The sequence below is a fragment of the Acanthisitta chloris genome, unplaced genomic scaffold (genome assembly GCF_000695815.1).
Source record: "Acanthisitta chloris isolate BGI_N310 unplaced genomic scaffold, ASM69581v1 scaffold11701, whole genome shotgun sequence".
NCBI lineage: Eukaryota > Metazoa > Chordata > Aves > Passeriformes > Acanthisittidae > Acanthisitta > Acanthisitta chloris.
Genome location: NW_008657723.1, coordinates 61,817 through 84,701, shown reverse-complemented (window position 1 = coordinate 84,701; position 22,885 = coordinate 61,817). Strand labels below are relative to the sequence as shown.

The 22,885-nt window shown below is 41.7% G+C and overlaps 1 protein-coding gene across 1 annotated transcript in view; it reads right to left on the bottom strand.

Moving 5' to 3' along the window:
- The window catches only part of LOC103811841 (zinc finger protein 704-like), a 70,249-nt gene that overhangs the window by 3,942 nt on the left and 43,422 nt on the right, over positions 1 to 22,885 (bottom strand). Inside the window, 5 exon segments of the mRNA XM_009084838.1 lie at positions 3,985 to 4,089; positions 9,006 to 9,267; positions 12,018 to 12,118; positions 15,738 to 15,970; positions 20,587 to 20,690. Coding sequence (XP_009083086.1) covers positions 3,985 to 4,089; positions 9,006 to 9,267; positions 12,018 to 12,118; positions 15,738 to 15,970; positions 20,587 to 20,690 — 805 coding nt within the window.

The following is a 22,885-nucleotide window of genomic DNA, read 5'->3' as shown; positions in this document are numbered from 1 at the left end:
CTATTGGCTGGTAGCTACAGAAATTTTGGATTTAAGTGCAAGTGCAGCTCACACTCTGACCAAGTTTAGACCATTCCTGATATATGAACTGTATCTCCAACACTTGAAAAAATTTCCTCTCTCTGCCTGCTTACCATAAATCATGTTTTATACACCCAGAGACCACACTAGCTCCTTCTGTCCTATCACTCCAGAATACTGAGGGCAGCATGTTGTCTATTACATTTTTTCCCACTCTTTTATCAACCAGTTCTCTTGATTTACCTAAGAATGACTGAAACACTGAGGATAAAATGCAAACCAACAGCACTTTTCTAGTCCTTGACAATTACCACACACTGCACAGTTTTCCAATCATTACCAACAGAGATCTCCAGTCATTCTGCTACAGTTCTGATACATTTCAAAAACCAGAAAATTTTTGTGTGTACCACTACTAACTGACACTCAACATATTAGCTGGTTGTCACTGAACATAAGAGTACTTGGATGGTCTCCTATGTTATAAGCTTTTATCCTGATTGCTTCCAAACACAGAAGAGGGTTGAGCAGAAATTGTAGAATGCAGACTGCCCCTCCCCTCGCATTCTCCAGAGAGGGTGTCTGCACGATGGCTTCCACGGATTGGCTACCAATGCAGCTAAACTGCACTGAAGCTGAGCCTTAGTGTATTTTGATAGGCTTTGCAGCAGGTCTAAACACCACCAGTTCGCTGTTCACCTCTGCAGGGGACACTAAGAGCAGATTAAGAGGAAGGCCTGAGAAGGCAATCCTTGCCCTCAGAGGCTTTTCACGTTTGAAGTGCTGTCTAATGCACAGAGAAATGACAGCGTGTGTTTGAAGCGAGGACCTGGAGTTTCCAGTTATATCTCCTGAGGGAAAAACTGTTGCTACAGAGAAGATTTGTTATCTGTAAACATCAGATTATCAAACTCAAGTATCTCGCCTGTTTAACCTTTCTGGGTTTAATGAGCAGGCGGGTAAAAACCAGTATCACACAGGAGAGATCACACTGGCATTCGGGAAGACTTTTATCCTACATTACATAGAAGTGGAACATACATGGTCATTATGTAAAGTCCTCCAGTACCAAGAGATACAGACTCCACACCATGGCAAGCAGGGAGTGCTCTGTCTCACTGAAATTTGTTGTCCACAGGAATGAGTGGGGAAATGCTACAGTACGTGTAGAAAGAAAAAACCCACCACAAAATCAAAACAAAACCACAAAAAGAGGCCATTCTGAAATTTTATCTCTCTCATGACCTTTACTACTGACACACAGGTCTAGAAAGAAACCTGTTCAAGACCAGGATTCAACAGCCCTCTAATGGGTCAAGGACACAGTGGCCCCAATTCCAACACCACTAGCAATATGAAGAAATCACAGAATTGGTTAGCTCGGAAGGTACCACAATGGGTCATCTGGTGCAACTGCCCTGCTCAATAAGGGTCCTCCTAGAGCACATGGCACAGGATTGGACCCAGGTGGTTCTGGAGTATCTCCAGTGACGGAAACCTCACAATATCTCTGGGCAACCTGCTCCAGTGCACTATCACCTACAGAGTAAAGAAGTTCTTCCTTGTATTCAAGTGAAACTTCCTGTACATCAGTTTCTGCTTGTTGCCTCTTGCCCTATTGCCTGGCACACTGAGCAGAGCCTAGCTCCATCCTCTTGACACCCTTCAGATACTTACACACACTGATGAGGTTCCCCTTGTTGCAAGAAACGACAGTGGAACACTGGGCTGGAAGAGTCCACAATGACAAAAACCCTGCCCTTCCCACAGGATCTAGACTCCCCACTCCAGCTACAGTTGGGTTACTGAGGAGCTCTGGGTTCTTGCTTTGTGCTTACAGGGTACAGCTACTCATTCCCCAAACCAGGCACCAATAGTCATATATAGTCCTAGAGTCTGGGCTTAAATGAACCCCATGAGAGAAGGGGAAAGCCCCCTAACTATGGCTTTCCTAACATAGCTACACATAGTGTAAGGGTGGGAATTGACAAAACCCTGTTTTTATAAGGCAGTATCTAATTTACTCTGACACAGGAGAAATAAAACTCTAATATACAGGTATTTAACACCATTTCACATTTGCACCCTCACTTACTGCACACAATTTTTCACTGCAAAACAGCCTTTGGAATTCATAAATGATATCACTGATGACAAAATAGTCAAATGTGTTCAAAACTAGAAGATTTTTTCTTATTATTACTTTTGTCTTCTTTGTTAAACAGCCTTATAAATGTTGTCAGAGATATAATGGCAGTTCATATGGTTCCCTGAGCAGTTTATAATTCTGCATCACTGCTTCCCCAAGCTTTTGTATTGGGATTATTTTCAAGTTGTACTTAAATCATTGGCATCTCCATACACTTCTCAGAAAGTGATTTGGCATTTCTCAAATTCTTTTGAGAACTCTCTACTCTTCAGCCACGGATCAGTGTTGTTGCTTGAACAAGTAAACTCGACGCATACGTGTCTAATCCTGTCCTCTTAAGTGTCTGATTTACAATGTAACTAATTGCATTTTTAGATTCCCAACACTCCTGGCACCAGCTTCTGCTGCTCCACAAAAGGAGCCAGTTTCATAATTACTCCGTATCAACCCCATTGTTGGGAAATCAAATTCTCAGGGAACTTTGCGGATAGCACGGTCTGTCAAGGCACTCTTGCTGAAATTGCTGCCAGCATGATGTCTTTCACTGTTAGTTGTTCCTTGATGGAATTTAATAAATATTCATTGGCAGAGTGCAGTGTAATTGATTCAGCCACTTTCATTTTTTATCAGCTCTGCAGGATGCCACAGACTCTGCAGAAAATCTCCAAGATTTGCCAAAGGTTGACAGTAAGAAGCTTTGGAGATTCACTTGGTGAAGAGAAGGGAGGGAAATAGTATCACTTATCGCCTTGTCTAATATTCACTGTCAGGAGAAAAAAATGCTATACAGTTCTTTGGATGAGGAATGTGCCTTATATAACACACTTTAAAAATTCATAAATTCATAAAGTGTAATATTAAATGAGATGTTATGATATCAAAAAGGTTCATGATTAGAGAGTATCAATTTATAATGAAAAAATGTTTTCCAATAAATGAGTATACATTACATTAATATTTATTTATATTCATTATAGAGAAGATTTCCCACTACTCATAAATAGTGATTTACGTTTACTTTCAGCACTCCCCACACCAGGCACTAGAAGCCAAATCCCTTCAAACTCTTCATAAAGGTTTTTCACTCCCCCTGCAGTACCCACACCTACACTGCGGCACATCTAGGACCACTGGCAGTCTGTGTTTATGTAAACACTGCATTCCTGAAGTTCTGTTCATGGAATTAGGCCTTGTACACCAGCTTTTTTTAAGAAAGGCTCGCAGATGACTTTAGATCTCACACATCTTCATTAAAAAGCTGTCAAACTGCAATATGTATTAATATCAAAATTCAATATCTATTGAACACATTTTCTGTACAGAACAACAATTTTCTGTTATCAGTAGGGGCTACATATTTGTAGCCTCCTAGAGTCAGACTTTCCATTTCATCTTATTGTTTCTTTCAGTTGCCTTTCAAATATGCTTCATCTTCAGAGCTGATGTAGGTAACAGCCCTACTGCCTGTAGCTGATCTGTTAGCATAACCATCACCTCACTGATTTTCCATCTATTTTTTAAGACACCTTTTAGTGGCACACAAAGGAGCAGTTTTTAGTTTAAGAACGCATATACTATAGATTCAATCCTCTGCTTGTAGACACTGATGCAAAATAAAGGTAACTGTACTGATGAATTAAAGAGACTGACAAAAGTGTCACACAGCCATGCTGGCAAAGTGAGGCATGTATTTAATTTGTTTCTTTTTGGTATCTGTTATGCCACATTTACTTCTATTGCTACACACTGCGAAACAAAACAAAAAGATCTAAGAACTTTTTTCCCCCTTCTTTCCTTTTTTAATGTTCACTTACTGGAATGCCGGTGAAGGTAACTGGAGGCGACTGCCAAGAGATGCTAAAGCTACTGCCATTGGGAGTGAATTTTGCTGACCCTGGAATGTTCACCGGAGGAGTGGCCTGTGTGAAAAGAAAATGTTATTCCAGCAAGAAGAACCATTCCTCTTCCAAAGTATTTCAAGGGATCTTTCACTCCTCGAAATGGTGAATCTATGAAAGACTTTCCAAGGTAGAAAAAACCTGCATGGTGACAAGCATTTCACCCTTATGAGAGGGATAATCATGGATATGCAAGTAAGGAGGGGACATAGTTACATATACATCCCTGTTCTTAAACCTTCCTTAGAGAAAGATGATCACTCTCACAGGGATCCATGCAAAACCCTCAAGAGTTAGATCTGGTTAAAAACCCAGACAAAATCAAATATCATGTACAAATAACTTTTAAAATAATGCCAGCTAGAAGCAAAAAATACTACAAATGATCACCTGTTTCACAGTGCCAAACAAGGCCATACTGAAACTGAGAACAGCTGGTTTAAACAACTGTAGTGTGAACAGCAAGGCTTCTGGGACAGAACCGACCAGCAGTAAGGGTAGGCCATTTCTTGTTTATCAGATAAATACTAATAATAATCTCAATCAAAACTGTCTTTCCTATTAAAAACAAGGAGCTGAAAATCATTCTTGGGATTCAAAAAATAGCTCTTAAAGTACTAAGTTAAAGCAAATATTTAAGGATCCCTGGGGTTCTTGAACTCTTATGTTCTTTCCATCTGGCCTGTAATACCCAGTGCTACCCTGGGGTGCAAAGCCCCATAATCTGAGCTCAGACTATCAAGCATCTTTCATCTTGTGCCTTTCCTTTGGTTTTCTCATAGGGCTATGAGCCTCAGGAATTCTTCCCTGACCGTTTTTGAATTCCATTTAATTTCCAGAGTCAGGAAATTCGTATCTGTGCAGCTACCCTGCCTGTATGAGCAGCCACCATGGACACAGGCTCCCTTTGACCCTTGAATTTCAAGCTTTTACCACAAAAAAAAAGTTCATTGGTTTAAACTTACAAAGAACTCGCTAAAATGAGTTTTCACTTCTGCCTTTCACTTGCCTGTGCCCAACAATAAAGAAATACAGTCATTTAAGTAGTGTTTGTGTTTGAAGCTGCTGAAATTGTCCCACTGCTTCAGGGAAGTGCTTCCCTGAGCCACTGAGCAGAGAGGAATGATGACAAACTACAACCTGATAGTCCCCATTAAAGATAATATTCAGAGTACACGAGTGCTGAAGCAATCCTCTGGAGTCTCTCCAAGGAAAGGCAAGCAAGACCACCGGATGCCTCCGTGTACAGTAGTGATGCTCTGTGCGCTGCTGAGACAGCTGACAGTTCCAAGATAATCCACACAGACAGGCAGAGCAAACATCCACTGAGCTCCATAAAATATAAAAACTTTACTGAAAGGCATCAAGAACAATTTGGCAACTCCAGATGGTACCAGTAGTGTTTCATCACAACCCTGTTCAAACAAGGAGTGAATGACTCCTGACAGAAAGAACTAGAGGCAGCTGGATGAGCAGTGAGGCAGCACTGCCTCTGCTCAGCATCCCATAGGGATAATAGCTCAAACCTGAGATCAGCACAGCAACTGCATCAGGTATTTGAGTATAACCTGCAAGGGAAATCCTAGATGCTGAAAGAGCCCACCCATAGTTCCTCTGTAGCTAAATTCAACAGGTACAGGCACTGATTTTATAAAGAAACATGAAGTATGTGAAGTCCAAAATAGACATAACTTGCAGTTGCCTGAAATACCACAGCGCTCAAATCTTTTTCCTCAGTGCCTAAGTATCAACCTCAGACCTGACCTGATTTAGGCAATCAATCACCTTGTTCACTTGTTTCCCAGACATGCATTTTCGCTCATTAAGCAAAGGCTAACATTTTAGACAATCTCTTCCACAAGGTAAGCAACCATAACATTAGAAAGAAATGAAGAGTTTCTATACCCTGACCTCACTTTGCTTAGAGACCTCCATCTAATTTCCATTCAAAATATAGATAATTTATATTTATTTATGTGTCAATGCCACCCTTAGATCTGAAATAACATGTGCTCGTCCTCCTCCCCTCTCATATCTGTCCTCTCACTTTCTTCCCAGGCAACAAACCCACCCTCTCCTCACCCCTGCTTTGCCTAAGGTATCAGTCCCTGGGCTGGAGAGGCCTCTCATGCCCTCTCTGCCCTCTTTCTTCAACACTGATGACCTTCTTTCTACTTCTGGTTGGAGCCCACCACATCGAACTTGGCTGACCAGAACTCAGGATCTCAGCTGAATTCATCTGGAGGTCTTGTATAACAGCAGTAAAAATTCCTGTCTTTTAGATATTTCTTGCCTAAGTCAGCTGACAACTTCCCCCCCGCCCCCGTCACAGATCTATTCTTTTTGGCTCATGGTCATTCTGCGCTTGACTAATGACAAGAGGTTTCCTCCTCATGTGATTTTCTATCTATCCCAATATATAGCAGAAAAATATCTTTAGTTCCTAAGGTGCAGGACTTTCCATGTTCTGCCATTAAACTGCATCCAAAAGCTACTATTGTTAAGATTACCCAGTCATGTGAGCATGATATATGACTCCCTTATTGCTGATACTTCCTGAGTTTGGTATCAGCAAAGTTTATTATACTATTTGTGCAGCACCAAAATGATTTAATGAAAAAGAGATCATGGCCAAGAACAGCTTTTCATTCAACTCCACTAATAATGTTCAAAAGCCCTTTCAAAATAACTCACTGTTGTTCTCTGTGACTTTCCAGCTCTCCCTCCCATACTAAATTTAATCTCTAGCCTAACAAATACTACCTAGATGTTTTAAGATCAAATGCTCTTCTTGAATCCAGAGGGATTTATTCTTCCATACTGCTTCTTAAGCTGTTCTAGTATCATCTTTCTCTGGAGTTCCTCCATTCAAGTTCACCTCAAATGTTGTACTGTACAATTTCTTCAATTATTCTTCTAAATCTTTCCTCATCCATGTATCTGAGTCAGAGTTGGACTCTTCTCTGGCAAGTTAGGACTTGCCTGCTCACTTCCCCTTTGTACCTTTCTTATTACATGCATTATATTTGTCATTTTCCAGTAATACAGGAAATGGCAATTAACAGATCTAGATCTCTTTAGGATTCTTGTGACTCAGCTTTGGGTTCCAGAATGTTTTTCCATTTTTTAACAGGAATCCCGAGATAAGCATTATTCAGCCTTCCTTATCCAAATTCCTTAACTGTGAATTTTGCCTCTTCACTCCCAATGAATTCATGCCCTCACTCATATGAGAGATTGTCTTCATCACTACATTCCCATTCAGAATTTTGTTTCAGTTTTGATGCAGATAATATCAGAAGTAAAAATTTTTGACATTCTGTACATGGCTCGCTCCAGAAAGCTATGAAAGATGGTGGTATGAAAGATGTTGTCATCACCTTTCTCCTATTCTCTTTTACACAACAGATTAGCCACAACAAGGCTTAAATGCTCTAAGTGAACACCGGGCTTGATTCCTCTTCTGGCTGGTGAGAGTTGAATCTCCACCCTGCCTCCTCCTGGCTCTTCTTGCTGGGCTGGAGGGACCCTGACATGGGGTGCCACTGACCTGCTCTGCAGAAGCTGCCACCTTTGTGAGGACAGCCTGAAGCCTACTGCTTCCAATTAGTAAGCTGTGAACACTGTGGACTGTGTCACTCCTCACTGATGCAAGGAAGCACTGAAACCAGAGCAACTTGAGAAGGAGACAGGGCTCAGGCACTTGTAGTCTCGTGCTGTGGAATACATCCGATTCAAGTGCCTTAAACTTTTGAATTAGGATTTCCTTAGGCAAATGCTTTACTCAGAGGCTGCTTATAAAAAGAAAAGGTTTGAGTGAGCCTCCAAATAGCAGGGTAGACTGTCTCAACTGCAAATACAAATGAAGCCAGACTCTTCTCAGCAGCCTAGACTTGGTGCCTTGCTCTCTAAGGAAGGGCTTAAGCTATGCTGAGACGAAAGTCTTTCTCCTAGTTGGCTTGATCAGTCTCCAGGCTGGTGTGTCACCTGATGCAGCTTCCACCTGAGATATCAAGTTTCCACCCATGCTTTCCAACATGCAAAAGAGTCTAACATAAGCCTGTGAATTCTCCGTGGTTCCCTCTGCCCTTTTAGTGTCTCTGTTCCAAACACACAACAAAAAGGTTTCACCTGCACAAAGCTGTATACAGAAGTTATTGCATCTGGTAAATTTAACAGAGTTCAATTCTGTGGTGCATAGGCAGGTCACAGACAACAACACTTCAAAGCCTCTATTCCTCTTTTCTCATATGGTATCCAGACCAAAATATGTCACACTTTAGTGCACTTTTTAAATTAATGCTTTCTGTCCAAACTCAGTTGGAAGTTTTTGGGACAGCAGTTTTTACACATTTGAAAAGCATTACCTCTAAGAGTAGCAGGATACCACCTATGCCTTTTCATTCTTCCTGCTCTACTTCACATATGCAGACTGACATCTCACACTCTACAAACAGAGGAAATGAATTGTTCCTGGCATTCCTTAGGCACTTGTCTACAGACACATCCAGTACAAGCAGAGGTGAAATGAAGACTCTGGGAGGGATTCAGCTGACTGAATGAGAATTTTTACAGTGCAGGAAACCACATCTGAGATTGTTACCTTGAACCCTCCTTATAGTGAGAGAAAAATGAACTGATGCAGGCAGTGTGATACACAGAGCAACTCTTCTCAACCTGAAGTATGCACTGATGTGTGGCCGGATAAATAGCACCCCAAAATCCCCCAGCTATGGTGGGCATATAAACAAACAAACAGCTAGCTCAGGAGCAGACATCTAAATTTACATGAAACAAACCTCTTGGGCTGCCCTGAAAACTTTTCAGCCCATTAAAACTAGCCCTGGGTTTTTAAAACCCAAACGTTGTGATGCAACATTTCTTTAAACACTAATGACATTGGTGTAATCAGTGGTGCTCACTCTCCCTGGCATTACCTGGTAAGCATGGTCCGTGTGTACGAGGTAGAGGTTGGTAGGAGCTGAGCGGCTCAGAGGTGTCATCAATTTAGTCTCGGTTTTGGCACAGGAAGTTTCAGGACGGATTGCGTCTTGGGTGGGAAAGGAAGGAGGAGATGCTAAAGATGGAGAGACTGGGGAAAGACTGCTTAAGCCATCAGCTACTGAGTCCGTGTTGAGTCTGATTTCTGTATAGTAAAAATCCTCCTCTCCATCACTGTAGTCAGACTCTCCTACACGTCTGTATCAAGACAAAGAATGAAGAACTGATTAAATGAAAGCAAGAACGCCAAGGTAAATTTTAAGTTCTAGATGCATGAGCAAATATATTCCTATTGTCAATAAATTAACATTCCCACTTTCAGTCCTACCTACTTTATCAGCATTCTGACTGCAGGGAAGGGGGAGAAAAAAAGAAAATCAACTAGTCTGAAGGGAAAAGAGTAGAAATTACATCTCATGGAACAAATTCTCCTGGAAACTATTCTAAGGAACATGGAGAACAACGAAGTGATTGGTAGCAGCCAACATGGCTTTACAAAGGGGAAATCATGCCTAACAAATCTGGTAACCTATGATGGGGCTACAACACTGGTGGACAGGGGCAGAGCAACTGACACCGTCTACCTGGACTTATGCAAAGCCTTTGACATTGTCCCACATGACATCCTTGTCTCTAAATTGGAGAGACATGGATTTGATGGATGGACCACTGAGTGGGTAAAGAACTGGCTGGACGGTTGCACACAAAGAGTTGTGGTCAACAGCTCATTGTACACATGGAGACCAGTGAGAAATAGTGTCCCTCAGGGGTCGGTACTGGGACCAATACTGTTCAACATCTTTGTTGGCGACATGGACAGTGGGATTGAGTGCACCCTCAGCAAGTTTGCTGATGACACCAAACTGTGTGGGGCAGTCACATGCTGGAGGGAAGGGATGCCATCCAGAGGGACCTTCACAGGCTAGAGAGGTGGGCTGATGTCAACGTCATGAAGTTCAACAAAGCGAAGTGCAAGGTCCTACACTTGGGTTACACACCTATAGGCTGGGCAGAGAAGTCATTGAGAGCAGCCCTGTGGAGAAGGACTTGGGGGTGATAGTTGATGAAAAACTGAACACAAGCCAGCAGTGTGCACTCATAGCCCAGAAAGCCAACTGAATCCTGGATTCACAGCTCACACATACATTTTCTCCAAAATCTTCCACATGGGAAATCTGAGAGCCCTAAACATCCTCCTGCCTGCAGTCCATATCAGGGCTGAATAGTGGGCCTCTCTTTTCCCAGGCACGCACCCCAAAATCCAGACAGTTCCTCAGCCTGCCTGCCTGTATACCTCTACATGTGGTCCTCTTACCACCTTACTCAGTAGAACTCATTGAGAGAGCATGGGTTCAACAGTTTTGAAAGGCTCTATCAGAAGTACCATCCATCAGACTGCAGCAAGGCACCCACCAAAACTTCCCTCTGCAGCAAAGTTAGTAACTCTAAATTCCAGGAAAGTTCTGCTGTTTACTTTTCCCTCTCCCACACCACAAAGAGGATAAATGATGTTACATTCCTAACTGCATTTTGAGAGAGATTTTCTCTTCATAGCCTTACTCCTAAGCCCAACAGTAATTGCTATCACCTTTACAAGACCATCCTGAGCTCCACACCAGATTACCTCCTCATAGTCACTTTAATTTTTAAGCAGTGGGTAACACAGACCTACACAACAGAGATGTATTTTCACATACATAACAGGTGAAGACCATGAGTCCCCACTGTAACTATACATGAGACAGCTAGGTTACTCAGTGAATTGTACAGGAGACTTCAGTTGCAAATTAAACCTCTGAAACAAACTTATGTCATACAAGACTCACTTGCTTTTGCTTCTAGCCCAAATAACATACATTTGTGTCCTGGTTTTCACTGGGATAGAGTTCATTTTCTTCCGAGCAGCTGGTACAGTGCTGTTGTCTGGATTTAGTATGAGAATAATGTTGATAACACACTAATGTTTTAGCTGCTGCTGAGCAGTGCTTAGCCTTCAGTCAAGGACTTTTCAGTTTCCTCTGCTCTGACAGTGAGCAGGGGCACAAGAAGGCAGGAGGCAGCACAGCCAGCACAGCTGAGCTGAACTGGCCAAAGGGATATTCCATACCACACAATGCCATGTTTGGCATATAAACTGGGGAGACTGGGAGCCACTGATTGCTGCTTGAGGACGGGCTGGGAATCAGTCAGTGGGTGGTGAACAACTGCATGTACATCACTTGTTTCTCTTCAGTTTATTCCTCTCTCCTTTTCACTACAATTGTTATCATTACTATCATTAGCATTACTGTTGTTGTTGTTATAATTCATGTTATTAGGTTTATTTGGTTTCAATCATTAAACTGTTCTTATCTCAATTTACTTTTTTTCCTTCAATTCTGCATCCCACCAGGAAAGGAAGCAGGTAGTGAGTGAGCTCCTGCTGCTCAGTACTTAGTTGTCAGCTGGGGTCAAACCATGACAACATGGAATTGCAGGTCAGTTTCTTTTTTTTCAGGCTTCTTAGGCACTTTGTGGGTTTGGTGGGGTTTTTTGACATTATTTCAACTCAGAACTAGCATAAGCACCTGATCTGATGTGAAACAAAGCTGAAAAGTGTTCATGCAAGAACCCAAAGCTTGTCCTTCATACAGCATCATCCCAGACATGATGTGTGGACAATACATACGGCATAAACACCACTGAGTTGTGTGGCTGACAGGGAAGTTCAGCATGACCTAGAGCTGTGCTTGACCTTCTAGCAAAGTTCCAAGAATTTCAGGAAAGAAAGTGCCTTGCTGTTAGAATAAGTTCTCATTCACCTTTAAACACTACTCTGTAATTTCCTCAGAACCCTTGGGATATGAAACAGAAAAAACAAGGATAACCCAGTTCATCTCCCCAGCCAAGTGCAATTGCTCCCCTTCCATACCAAATCCTTTAAACGTCCGAAGAGACTGCCCTCTTACCCAAGATGAATGGTCCGTATATGTTTCTGAATCCCTGCAGCTGTGCTCAGTACCTTCCCACAGTTTTTCCACAGGCATTTGAACATCACTTTCATGGAGTTCTGAAAATTATGAGTAAAGCAACATTAGTTGTATGGAAGCTGTATGGATACTAGGAAAAACTTCTTCACTGAAAGGGTTGTCAAGCATTGGAGCAGACTGCACAGGGAAATAGTTGAGTCACCATCCCTGGAGATATCTGAAAGATGTGTAGATGTGGCACATAGGAATGCGGTTCAGTGGTGGACTCTGCAGTGCTGGGTTAACAGTTGGACTCTGTTGACCTTCAAGGTCTTTTCCAACCTAAACAATTCTGTGATTCTATGCCTCTATGAAGATAAAAGGAAACCAAACAACCCTAAACAGATACACAGTTACAAAATACTGTGAAGGTTCAGAGCCTCTGATGCTGAATTTGTAATGATCTAATAAATAGTCTCTGTCAAGTGTGTCACTCTACTGAACTCAACAGAATCCCAGCAAAAAGCTGCAGGAGCAGCTTGTGACAAAACTTTACCTCTCTCCGTTCATTAGCAAGGCTTTTTCATTTCCAAGTTCCAGTCTGTCCTCCCACTAAATAAGGTAGATAATATAAAAACTTCCTACACTGTTTTCAAAGAACAACCAGTGAGGATTTCTCACTTAATTCAAGGCACCTTCTCAAATTAGGATCTTTCTAAAGCAAGCTCTTATGACTGTTTTTGCTCATGAAATTTGCACGCAAAAAATATTGTGCCAGAAAACCACAGCTTCTGCTAAGTCAATATTCACTCATGAGCTGGCAAAACCTGGTTTTATTTCATTCAGAAGCTGCTGTAGCCCTTACTCAGACAAGAGAATGAGAAGCCATCTGGCCATGTTCAACATTTTAAAACAAAATGTATTCAATCTCATTTTAATACTCTTTTTATATTCTCTAATATAACATCATTGATCTGAACTGAGTTATCATTGATTTAGAGAACAGTCAACAAGGCTATAACCAGCCCAATCTTCAGTATTTTGAAGACTCTGGAGAAAACTAGTCTTAATTTAAAGCACAGTGTGTGGTAACAAAGAACACAGATGTTGCAGAATTCTATAGATATCTAAAAGTTAATTTCATGTGAAACTAATTTTATAAATTTTAAATTAAAATTAAGTAATTTGTATTTCTCAAAATTAACTTTACTATTACAGAACACATTATTCACATGAGGAAGAGCTTCAAAATACTGTATTATTACCCTACAATTTTAGTTACATGTAAGATTAAGTGAATATATTCATATAAAGCTCAATCACTGTGTCTTGAACAAAAGTTGACTTAGTGTTTTCTTCAATTTGGACCCTCTGAAACTGCATGCCAGTAGACGGTTTCAGCATTTCCTAGAAAGATGATGATTAGAATATAACTTAGAAATAAAATATCTGCTGATGGGCTTTTTAAAACCCAAGTTGATTGTAGCAGCATGTTCTCATAGTGGCAGTCTAAGATCTCTGGTTTGAAATTATGGGTGCTAAGGGCTTTACATAATCCTACTGTTTGCGTGACAAACTCTGGAATAAATTGAACATAACTCCCTGTCCATTATAAAAAAAATAATCTGATAGTACAACTACCATTCAAATAGATACAGAACTTTTTTTCCCCCAAGTCAAATACATTTTACCTAGCAATTCTGATAGATACTTTTCCTACTTTTAGAATATAATACTTGATACTATCATCAGCTAAAAACCCCACAACCAGCTACTAACTATGGCCACAAGATGAAGGCCATGCTTATCATTTACTTCTTAGGGATTCCAATGGGACTTCATGAACACCATATGCATCTTTATGAACATAGAACGGTTTAACATCAATCCCCAATTCGATAAAACTGATCTCCTACCTCCACTGTGGTTTTAGTTTCATAGCCAGTGCTAGGAGCTTGCAGAAGCCTGTGCATTTTAATGCAATCAAGTGAAAGCTCACTCAGTAAAATTAAAGAACATAAACCATGTTTCCATTTTTGACTAGTCCGAAAATTGACTATTCAGGATTAATGTTTTATTTAAGAAAATAATGGAACATAAAGGGTTTGGTGAGGAATAACTACATTAATGGAAACTTTTAAGCAAACAACTTTCTCAAGGGGAAGTGCTTGCTAACATGACATTTTCCAAACATAAAATGGAAGAAACTTTAATGAGTAAAAGTAAGGTTACCGATGACTCTATTTCCAGGTTTATTCCTTCTGATTTTTGCAGCCCTGAAGAAGGAAAAAACCTCAACATTTTCATTTCAGCTTCTAAAGGTGTGAAGTCATACTCAGATAAAGTATCATGCTGGGGCCAGGACAAAAAAAAAACCCCTGCAGGAAAGTAAGCTAATTTATAAAACCAAGTTTGGCATGGAATGTTATTATTGATCAAAATTAAACATTTGCCATACAAAGGAAAATCCATGCAAACCAGAACAGATAGTGTAATAGATCTATGGTGGGTAGATAAACAGAAATATTTGAAAGCAACTTAGAAAACAATAAAATTGGCAGCTGCAAACCCATCTGTCTCATCACAGCTGAGCAGTAAGAGTGATGCTATTAAGATGAATGTTAACTGAGAAGTAAAAGGCAAACTTCTGCATTCCTACTCCTCCTGTCCCACATGCTCCCAAATCATCTCTGTCTTTAGTTTAACAGTCAGCTCAAACTTCTAATTTATTATAGCAAAGGTGTCCTCCAAAGTACTTTTTCCTTTTTAGCAAGAAACGCAAACATTTTACACTCTTCTCCCACGAGCGAGGGAAGAACAGCATGGGCTGGCAAGTAAGCAACTTCTGGAGCAAAAGGATAAATCTGAACAGGTTTAAACAATCATAAAAACTTCTTCCTGCTGGTGATGAAGCAATTAACTGTCTCAGACTGAACCAGAAACAAATTCACTAAAGGGAATAAATTCTCTGTTTTTTCCTCCTTACAAAAAGCCCTTTTTCATCTTGCTATGTAAAATCTGTCCTGTTGAGTTGGGAGGGAAGGAAACTTGGACTAGTGCCATCTCTTTGTTTTCTTTTTCTTCCAGAGGAGCTTGCTTGCTAGCATAACAGTTCTTTTCTGTGGTTAGTTTTGGACCTGTGGGGTTTTTTTATGCCATGTTTTATTTAGTCTGCATTTGCACTCTGATCAAGGATAAAATTGGCCAGTGCTAATACTGCATTAAAAGCCATGGAGTTTGATCTCTCTCTCCTTTTTTCACTCCATATGTTTGTGAAGAGAAAGCTTCACAGTATTAAGGTATCTGACATGCTGTCAGACAAACAGCACTTTGAGGGAACAAGGAGTATTAAGGCCATATCCAGTTTTTGTGATGACATGTAAAGTCCCTGCACACAGAGAATTTGTCAAAGTAGGACAGAAATCCCTTTAATGGCCAGAGGCAACACCTTCTGGAAATCACTGTAGTGTTTTCTGAGCAGGAGGCTGTGTAGAACCTCACCATCTGCCAGGAAATATGTGGTGCTGATGGCAGCATGTGTGTGCAGGAGGTGACTAGGTTGAATGAAACACGGCGACTAGGCTAAGTACCTATGTTAACCTGATGCCAAGGAGGGATACACATACAGAGTTATTTGGGTGACCTGTTCCTTTCCCACATCAAAGTAAGCCTACCAACATCCTATCTGACCGTGGGTATATAATTGAACATGAGGCTAACCTTTCTCTTCCTAGGAATGGGTTCATCGAAGAGAAGGTTGCTTGTGTCACCTTCATCAATACCATCATCTGGCTGGGAAGGTGTCCGAAAAGCTTTGAAGCTATCAGCTGACAGAGGTGGAGATGGGGTGGATGGGTTGGACTGGTCACTGGGAGCATTCCAGCTCCAGTATCCACTGCTGCTGGTACTAGAAGGCACAAATCCTGCTTCTTTCCAAGATCCATTCAGGGATTCTGTCAAGAACAACAGCCATCATTACAACAGTATCATTGTGTTAGGGCTAAGGAACTCTTTTTTTCTGAGGCTTAGATGCCATATTTTTAATTAATTGTACCTTCAATAAAGAAACGTGAAAGTGTTGGATGTAGAGGGGACAACCATATCTATCCCACTGCACACAAATTAGACATTCCACACTTGATTTTTCCTTTTTTTTCCCCTTTCTTTTAAAGCAAAGTATTTTTCTAAAAATAAATGCTGGTTTTGGACAAACAACCTGTTCTGGAGTATAAACAGCAACAGTCAGATATTGAATGCATGATTAAAGGAAAACATTCAAATTGACCTTTAAAGGTCTCTGCAATTCTAAATACATACTCAACTTTCAACATTAACACATGACTGTGGTGGGCATCAGAGTAAGCTCCAAGTCACCAAATGGCCAACAGGAGATCCCCTGGGAAAGGGACATATACTCTGAGCCTCAGAACACTAAGCAGATTTGCAAAACCATGATCCCAGGACTAAAATACCAAAGAAAACCTAATTGCACTTTAACTGTCTTATAATCTTCCAGTACACGTGTCTGCCTAATTTGAATCTTTACATGAGGTGGTACATATCCCTTGGGATACCCCATTTTCTTCATACAGGTGTGTCGACAGGCATCTGGCTTCAGTAGTGGAATGCACAGACACTAGATCACCTCCACACTCACTTGCTGGAGGAACCTCCTCCTCACTGCAGCAGTTTCCCTGACATAAGGTGGTAAACAGACACTCAAACTAGCACTGTTAGACACTCCCACTACCACAGAGTGGGTGGGAGTAACAGCACTGCTTTCACAGTCTGAGGCACAGCTTGAGACATGCTCCACATGCTGAGGTCCTCAGATATTAGACACTGGCACGTCACTCTTCCCAGTCCCTAAAGGGCTTTTGGCACAAGAGGAGTATGTAGGTCATCAGCTCGGAAAAGGCATGGCCTGAGCACATCTAGTGGTGCAGCCACAGGCAGTTCTGATAGGAACCTCTGATTCTCACAGGGCTTGGGCACATGTACAGCGACAGTTTAGGTGCAGCTTCCTTAACTCAGGCATTGGAAGCTTTTCCCAATGACGCCAGAGGTGCCTGAGTATTGTGCAATACCCAACTTTGGAGCTGGCAAGCAAATTACATCTTATCTATTCATGAAATGTTATTTAAGTGTGAGATGAGTCTTTTCAAGCCAGTGCTTGCTTTGAGTTCTGCATAAATCACTCCTTCATTCCTTCTCAGTTTCTTACAGATAAATTTAAGTAATGATATCAGCAAGAAAGTGAGCTGTTGAAACCTTATCCCTAAACCAATGAATTTTTTGGGGTTTTCTCCTAATTCAGTTGGTTTTGGGCTGCTCACAAAACAGAATGCAGTGCCCCCTTGAGTAGGCAGCAGCCAAGTCCCAGCAGTTACTGATTTACTGACCAGGGCCACACAGCAGAAATGGGATCAGCTCTCTCCCCTCCCCAGTTCCTCTTCAGAAAAGGACATACACACTTCCGGTAGCTAATAAGTTAACATATGAAAATGTCATGTTTTGGCTCACGATTACAGCCTTCATGTGACGGTAATGGCAGTGGGGTTTGTTTCTTTTCTATTTGTACTTCAGTCTTGTGCCAAAGCCAAGAAGTACATCTGGTATCAACTTGTGACCTTAGCATAGCTTAAAATTTCCATTTCTTCAGAAAAACAAAGGAAAGAGCACTCTTTCAACTACTACTTTCTGACATATTTATGGTAGTACTTTGTATTCTCAGGGTTTACAACTTCTCCTCACCTTGCCGAGAAAGAGATGTAAATCAAGAACATTTTTAAAGTAGTATAGAAAAGACTGAATGAGGCTGACAACAGGAAAAAAACCCAACCCAAACACTGGTTCTCACTAATACTAACAAATCTGTTAAAGTAAAGAAGTTTAAAATACAAATAAATGCAACTTACTCTTATTTGGGGCTCTTTTCACATTGCTGGAGTTGCGTGAAAGAGAACCAGACCAAATATTACTCAGCTGCAGAAAAACAAGGGCCAAACTCTAATCCAGTTTACATGGGTGATCATTCCCAGTAATTCCTGCACAGATCTGACTTTAATATTAATGCTAATGTTATTTTTTTTTACTTCTAGGCAAAATTCCATTTGTTTAAACTAACATTCTTTTAATTACACTGTTACTTCTCTTTTTTGGAAAAGGATGCAGAGAGAATTCATCATTAGTACATTTGTAGCTAGTATTGCTAAAATCAGAGCCTAGCCTTGCAACACCAAATGAGCTTTAAATCATCAAGCCCTTTCACTTTTGTCTTTAGTAAGTCTTTGCTCAGGCAAAACTAAGATATTCAGGGAGAAGGTGCCCAACAACAGCTTCAAAATCTTGTCTGTGACTACTGAAAACACATGAATTAACTTTTCCAGGCTAGTCTTCCCAGATTTTGGGAAACAAGCAGACAAGCTATGTGAAGAAATATCAAAGAGCACTCAGACTACATGAAGAAATATCAAAGGCATTTAACAGCCATCATTTACCTAGTAGCAATTCAAAGGGCTTGTTTGGAAGATCTTTCCAATCTTCAGCTGCTGGCTAAGGTGCACTGCTGCTCAGGACCCATGTCATCTCCTCAGACTCTCTAAGGTGGCAGATACTGCCTTACCCACAGCAGAGCAGCTCCCCAGGGCTGGGAATGCAGAGGGGACCGTGTGTGTGCCTCAGCCACTCCAAATCCCTGCCTGGCACAGAGTAGCACAGATCTACCTTCAGCTGTCTGTGAGCTGAGCAGCTGGAGAGCAGGTATATTTCTACCCTTCTGCTGGCCTTTCCTAGGGGCTGGCAACATCCTGCCCTGAGGCAGGACAGTCACTGCCAGAGGTTTCCAGGGCTCATCAGAGCAGAGGTAGTCCATAAACACTTCTGATTTTCAACATTGGAAAGCACACAAAGAAGAGCCATGGATGTTCATGGCTAGAATTCCAGCTAAAAAATAAAATGGACATTTTCTGGAAATAAATGGAAGACCCAGTGTTTGTTCAAAGATGTTTAAACTTGGAACATATGGTATGAATTCCGTTTAAGAAGATCATTCAGTCAAACACCCCTGCTTCCATGAAGAAATGCAAAGGCTACATCCCTCTTAATCTGCATCTGTAAGAACTCCTCAGTCCTCCTATTTCCAGTAGGAGGGCATCTATGTCTACTTAGCAGCTACAAGTGAGTAAGAAAAGCCAGATTCATATAACCAACGCTGAGCTATCCCAACAAGGGTGTCCTAATTTAAATTTTTCTTTAAAATATAACACTCTTACACATTTATTGTAACTCCACTCAAGCTTGCACAGATTAATTATATTTCATTGCCAATCTCTTTATTACCACAAACTTTTCATATTTATTTTTATTTGTGTCTTCTGCTATACCATGAATGAAGTAGTCTTTAAAGGGATTACAGATTTGATGGAAGACCATCAGAGAGTTACAAAGAGCACAGAAATTGAGGGTCAAATCCTGCACCAGCAGAAGAAGATCTGTCACTGTGCAGATCACTAGTGCACAGCCTCTTAGCCAAGGGCTGTGATCTGGAAATGCTTTGCCTCATCCTACTGCTGAGTAAAATCTGATCTGATTTCCATGGGGTGGAGGTTAATAATATCCTGGGCTGCATCAAAAGCAGCATGGCTTTTGAGGTCAGAGGTGATTTTGCCTCTCTACTCAACTTTGGTGGGACCCCACTTGCATCCAGCTCTGGGGTCCCCAGCACAGGAAGAACATGGAACTGCTGGAGCGAATCCAGAGGAGAGCTATGAAGATGATTAGAGGGCTGGAGATCCTCTGTTGTGAGGAAAGGCTGAGACAATTTGGTTTGTCCAGCCTGGAAGAGAGAAGGCTCCAGGGGGACCTAACTGCATCATTCCAGCACCTGAAGAGAGACTAAAGAAAGCCAGAGACAGACTGTTTACAAGAGCATGGACTGACAGGACAAGGGGGAATGGTTTCAAACTGAGAGTAGGTTTAGATTAAATATTAGAAAAAAATTCTGTACTGTGAGGGTGGTGAGGCACTGGAACAGGTTGCACAGTGAAGTTGTGAATGCCCCATCCCCGGAAGTGTTCAAGACCAGTTTTGGTGGAGCTCTGAGTAACCTGGTATAGTAGAAGGTGTCCTTGCCCACAGTAGTGGGGTTGGAACTAGATGGTCTTTAAGGTCCCTTCCAGTCCAAACCATTCTATGATTCAGTGAGGACAAGAACAACTGCTATCATGTTTACTGTACATGTGCAGAAGCAAGTAAGATTTTTGGAAAACTAAGTGTTTCAGTGAGGTCAGGAAACCTTTCGCAGTGCTTATCTCCCATTTATGAAAAGGGGCATCTCCCATTTGATAAACTGGAGCCACTCTACAGGTACGGAAAAGGTTTCTTCTCATTTCTGCCAATGCTGCACCAAAGACTTTACTTAGGTCAGAGCAAAGCTCAGGATGATTCCCAGCATGCACAGGTCAATGTCAGAGGAGAGACACTCATCATGACCACAACTCCTGGAAAGAAGCCCCAGCACAAATGGCCCTGGCACCCCTCCCCACAGCCCCTGGTTCTGAAGGCTTACCATTGGGTCGGACAGGAGGGCTGCGGACCAAAGGGCTGGTGGACAAACTGGTGAGTACCATGGCTGCTGTTACTTTATCCATGTCCAGTTCTTCCGAAGATTTTCTGAAACACAGTGAGTGGGAGGCAGGAAACACATCAGCAAAGATTTTTTTTAAAAGCATTATTTTTTTTTAATACCAGCCCAAACACTTAGCCAGCACAGCACAGTAGAGAAAACAAGCCGCCGAGCAGAGTTCTCAAAGCTTTGTCTTCTGGCAACCTGAGCATATCAAGTGGCTACATTAAGCAAACTAGCTGTGTAAATATGAACAGCAATGGGAAAAGAGAATACATATTTTTATAAAATTGTCAGGATAATTGTGACCCTCGGCAACTTTGACTGTGTTTTTTTATTTTTCAGAATTTCAGGTATTCATATTCTTAGAGCTAAGTGTGTACTTAAGGTGTTTTTTTTCTTGAATGAAGACACAGAGATGCAAAACTGGATAAGATTACTAGTAACATTAATAACATACACTAGACTCTGCAGCATGAGGGAGAACTATGAATTGGAACTAAGGGATGTGAGTTTGTTACTTCTGCTTAATGTTATTAACCTTCCTGTACTCTCTCCGAAGGACTGATCCTAAATTTCTCCTGATCAGATTCTAAACCAATTATTTTAAGTAACTAGGAAATTGGCAGATAAACAGTACAGGGAGATGTGGTGGGGGTGGAGAGAGAAAATTTTTTTGCAGGTGTGATGGGTGCCTGAGCCAGTAGGATGCTGCCTTAGCCTGGTCTTGCTGGGAACCCATTTAAATCAGAGAAGAGGGCATGGGGAGGGCATAAGGAGAGAGGAGGGCAGGCAGCTTTCCAGAGGAGGGAGAAGAAGATTTGGATAAAAATCACAGAATCACAGAATCAACCTGGTTGGAAGAGACCTCAAAGATCATTGAGTCCAACCCTACTGTTGTTACTAGACCATGGCACTTAAGTGCCACATCCAATCTCATCTTGAAAACCTCCAGGGATGGTGAATCCACCTCCTCCCTGGGCAGCCCATTCCAATGCCTGACTACTCTCTATGTAAAAAATCTCTTCCAAATATCCAACCTAAACCTACCCTGGCAGAGCTTGAGTCTATACCCTCTTGTCCTACTGCTGGTTGCCTGGGAAAAGAGACCAACCCCCACCTGACTACAACCTCCTTTCAGGGAGTTGTAGAGGGCAATAAGGTCTCCCCTGAGCCTCCTCTTCTCCAGGCTAAACAATCCCAGCTCCCTCAGCCTCTCCTCATGGCACTTGTGCTCAAGTCCCTTCACCAGCCTCATTGCTCTTCTTTGGACCTGCTCCAGCAGCTCAATATCCCTCCTGAACTGAGGGGCCTGGAACTGCACACAGTACTCAAGGTGTGGCCTCACCAGCACCGAGTACAGGGGCCGAATCACCTCCCTGGTCCTGCTGACCACGCTGTTCCTGATCCAGGCCAGGATGCCATTGGCCTTCTTGGCCAATCAAATCGATGCTGCCAGGAACCAGGATTCAGTGACCTATTGCTCAAAGAGTTGTGTTTTTTTTGTTTTTAGACAACACCAGATTTTCTTTTTAAAAATGTATATATTATTGCCTTTTTTCCTCTCAAGAGTAACTCTTTTCCTGACAAAGTACAATTTCTGAATAGTGGATGTATGAAAATTAAACTCCTAAACCCACTCAGTTTAGCAGGTTTTTGCTTTCCATCCTTGTTGGACAGTGGAATCAAAGCAGACAGCTTCTCGTAAACATTTGTCTTCGAACATACAACTGATCATCAAAAATCACCTTTTCATTTCCTAGAGATCAAGTTAATTTTATTCTTACAAAAGGGCACGTTGTCCCCTCTAATCTGCATTGTGGGGTTTCTGGAATTGCCTCTGTGCCTTGCCAGGAGTTCTGTTTAACCAACTGGGATGAATCCAATTTAAAGCCCAATATGAGAAGTGGTCAGCTGCCTGATGTTTCTCATCAACTGTTGATCGATAAGTCACCAAGAGGAATAGGACATGCTGCTGCACTCCCTTTTCTATAATCCCATCTCACTCATCAGGTGGGAGGCTCAATAACTGGAAACTATACTACAGTCAAAGCCTCTTGATATTTTAGTAAGCAAACCTCAAGCTTGTCCATGAAAGAGTTCACAGCTGCTTTCTGGCTGGTGCAAGGATCTACACTACTGCTGACGAAAACTCTCCCACGCTGCACAACAGCTTAGCTCTCATGACTGTCTTTTGCAACACATCAGTGCCTGGAACCAAAACACTGATGGTTCCTGCTGC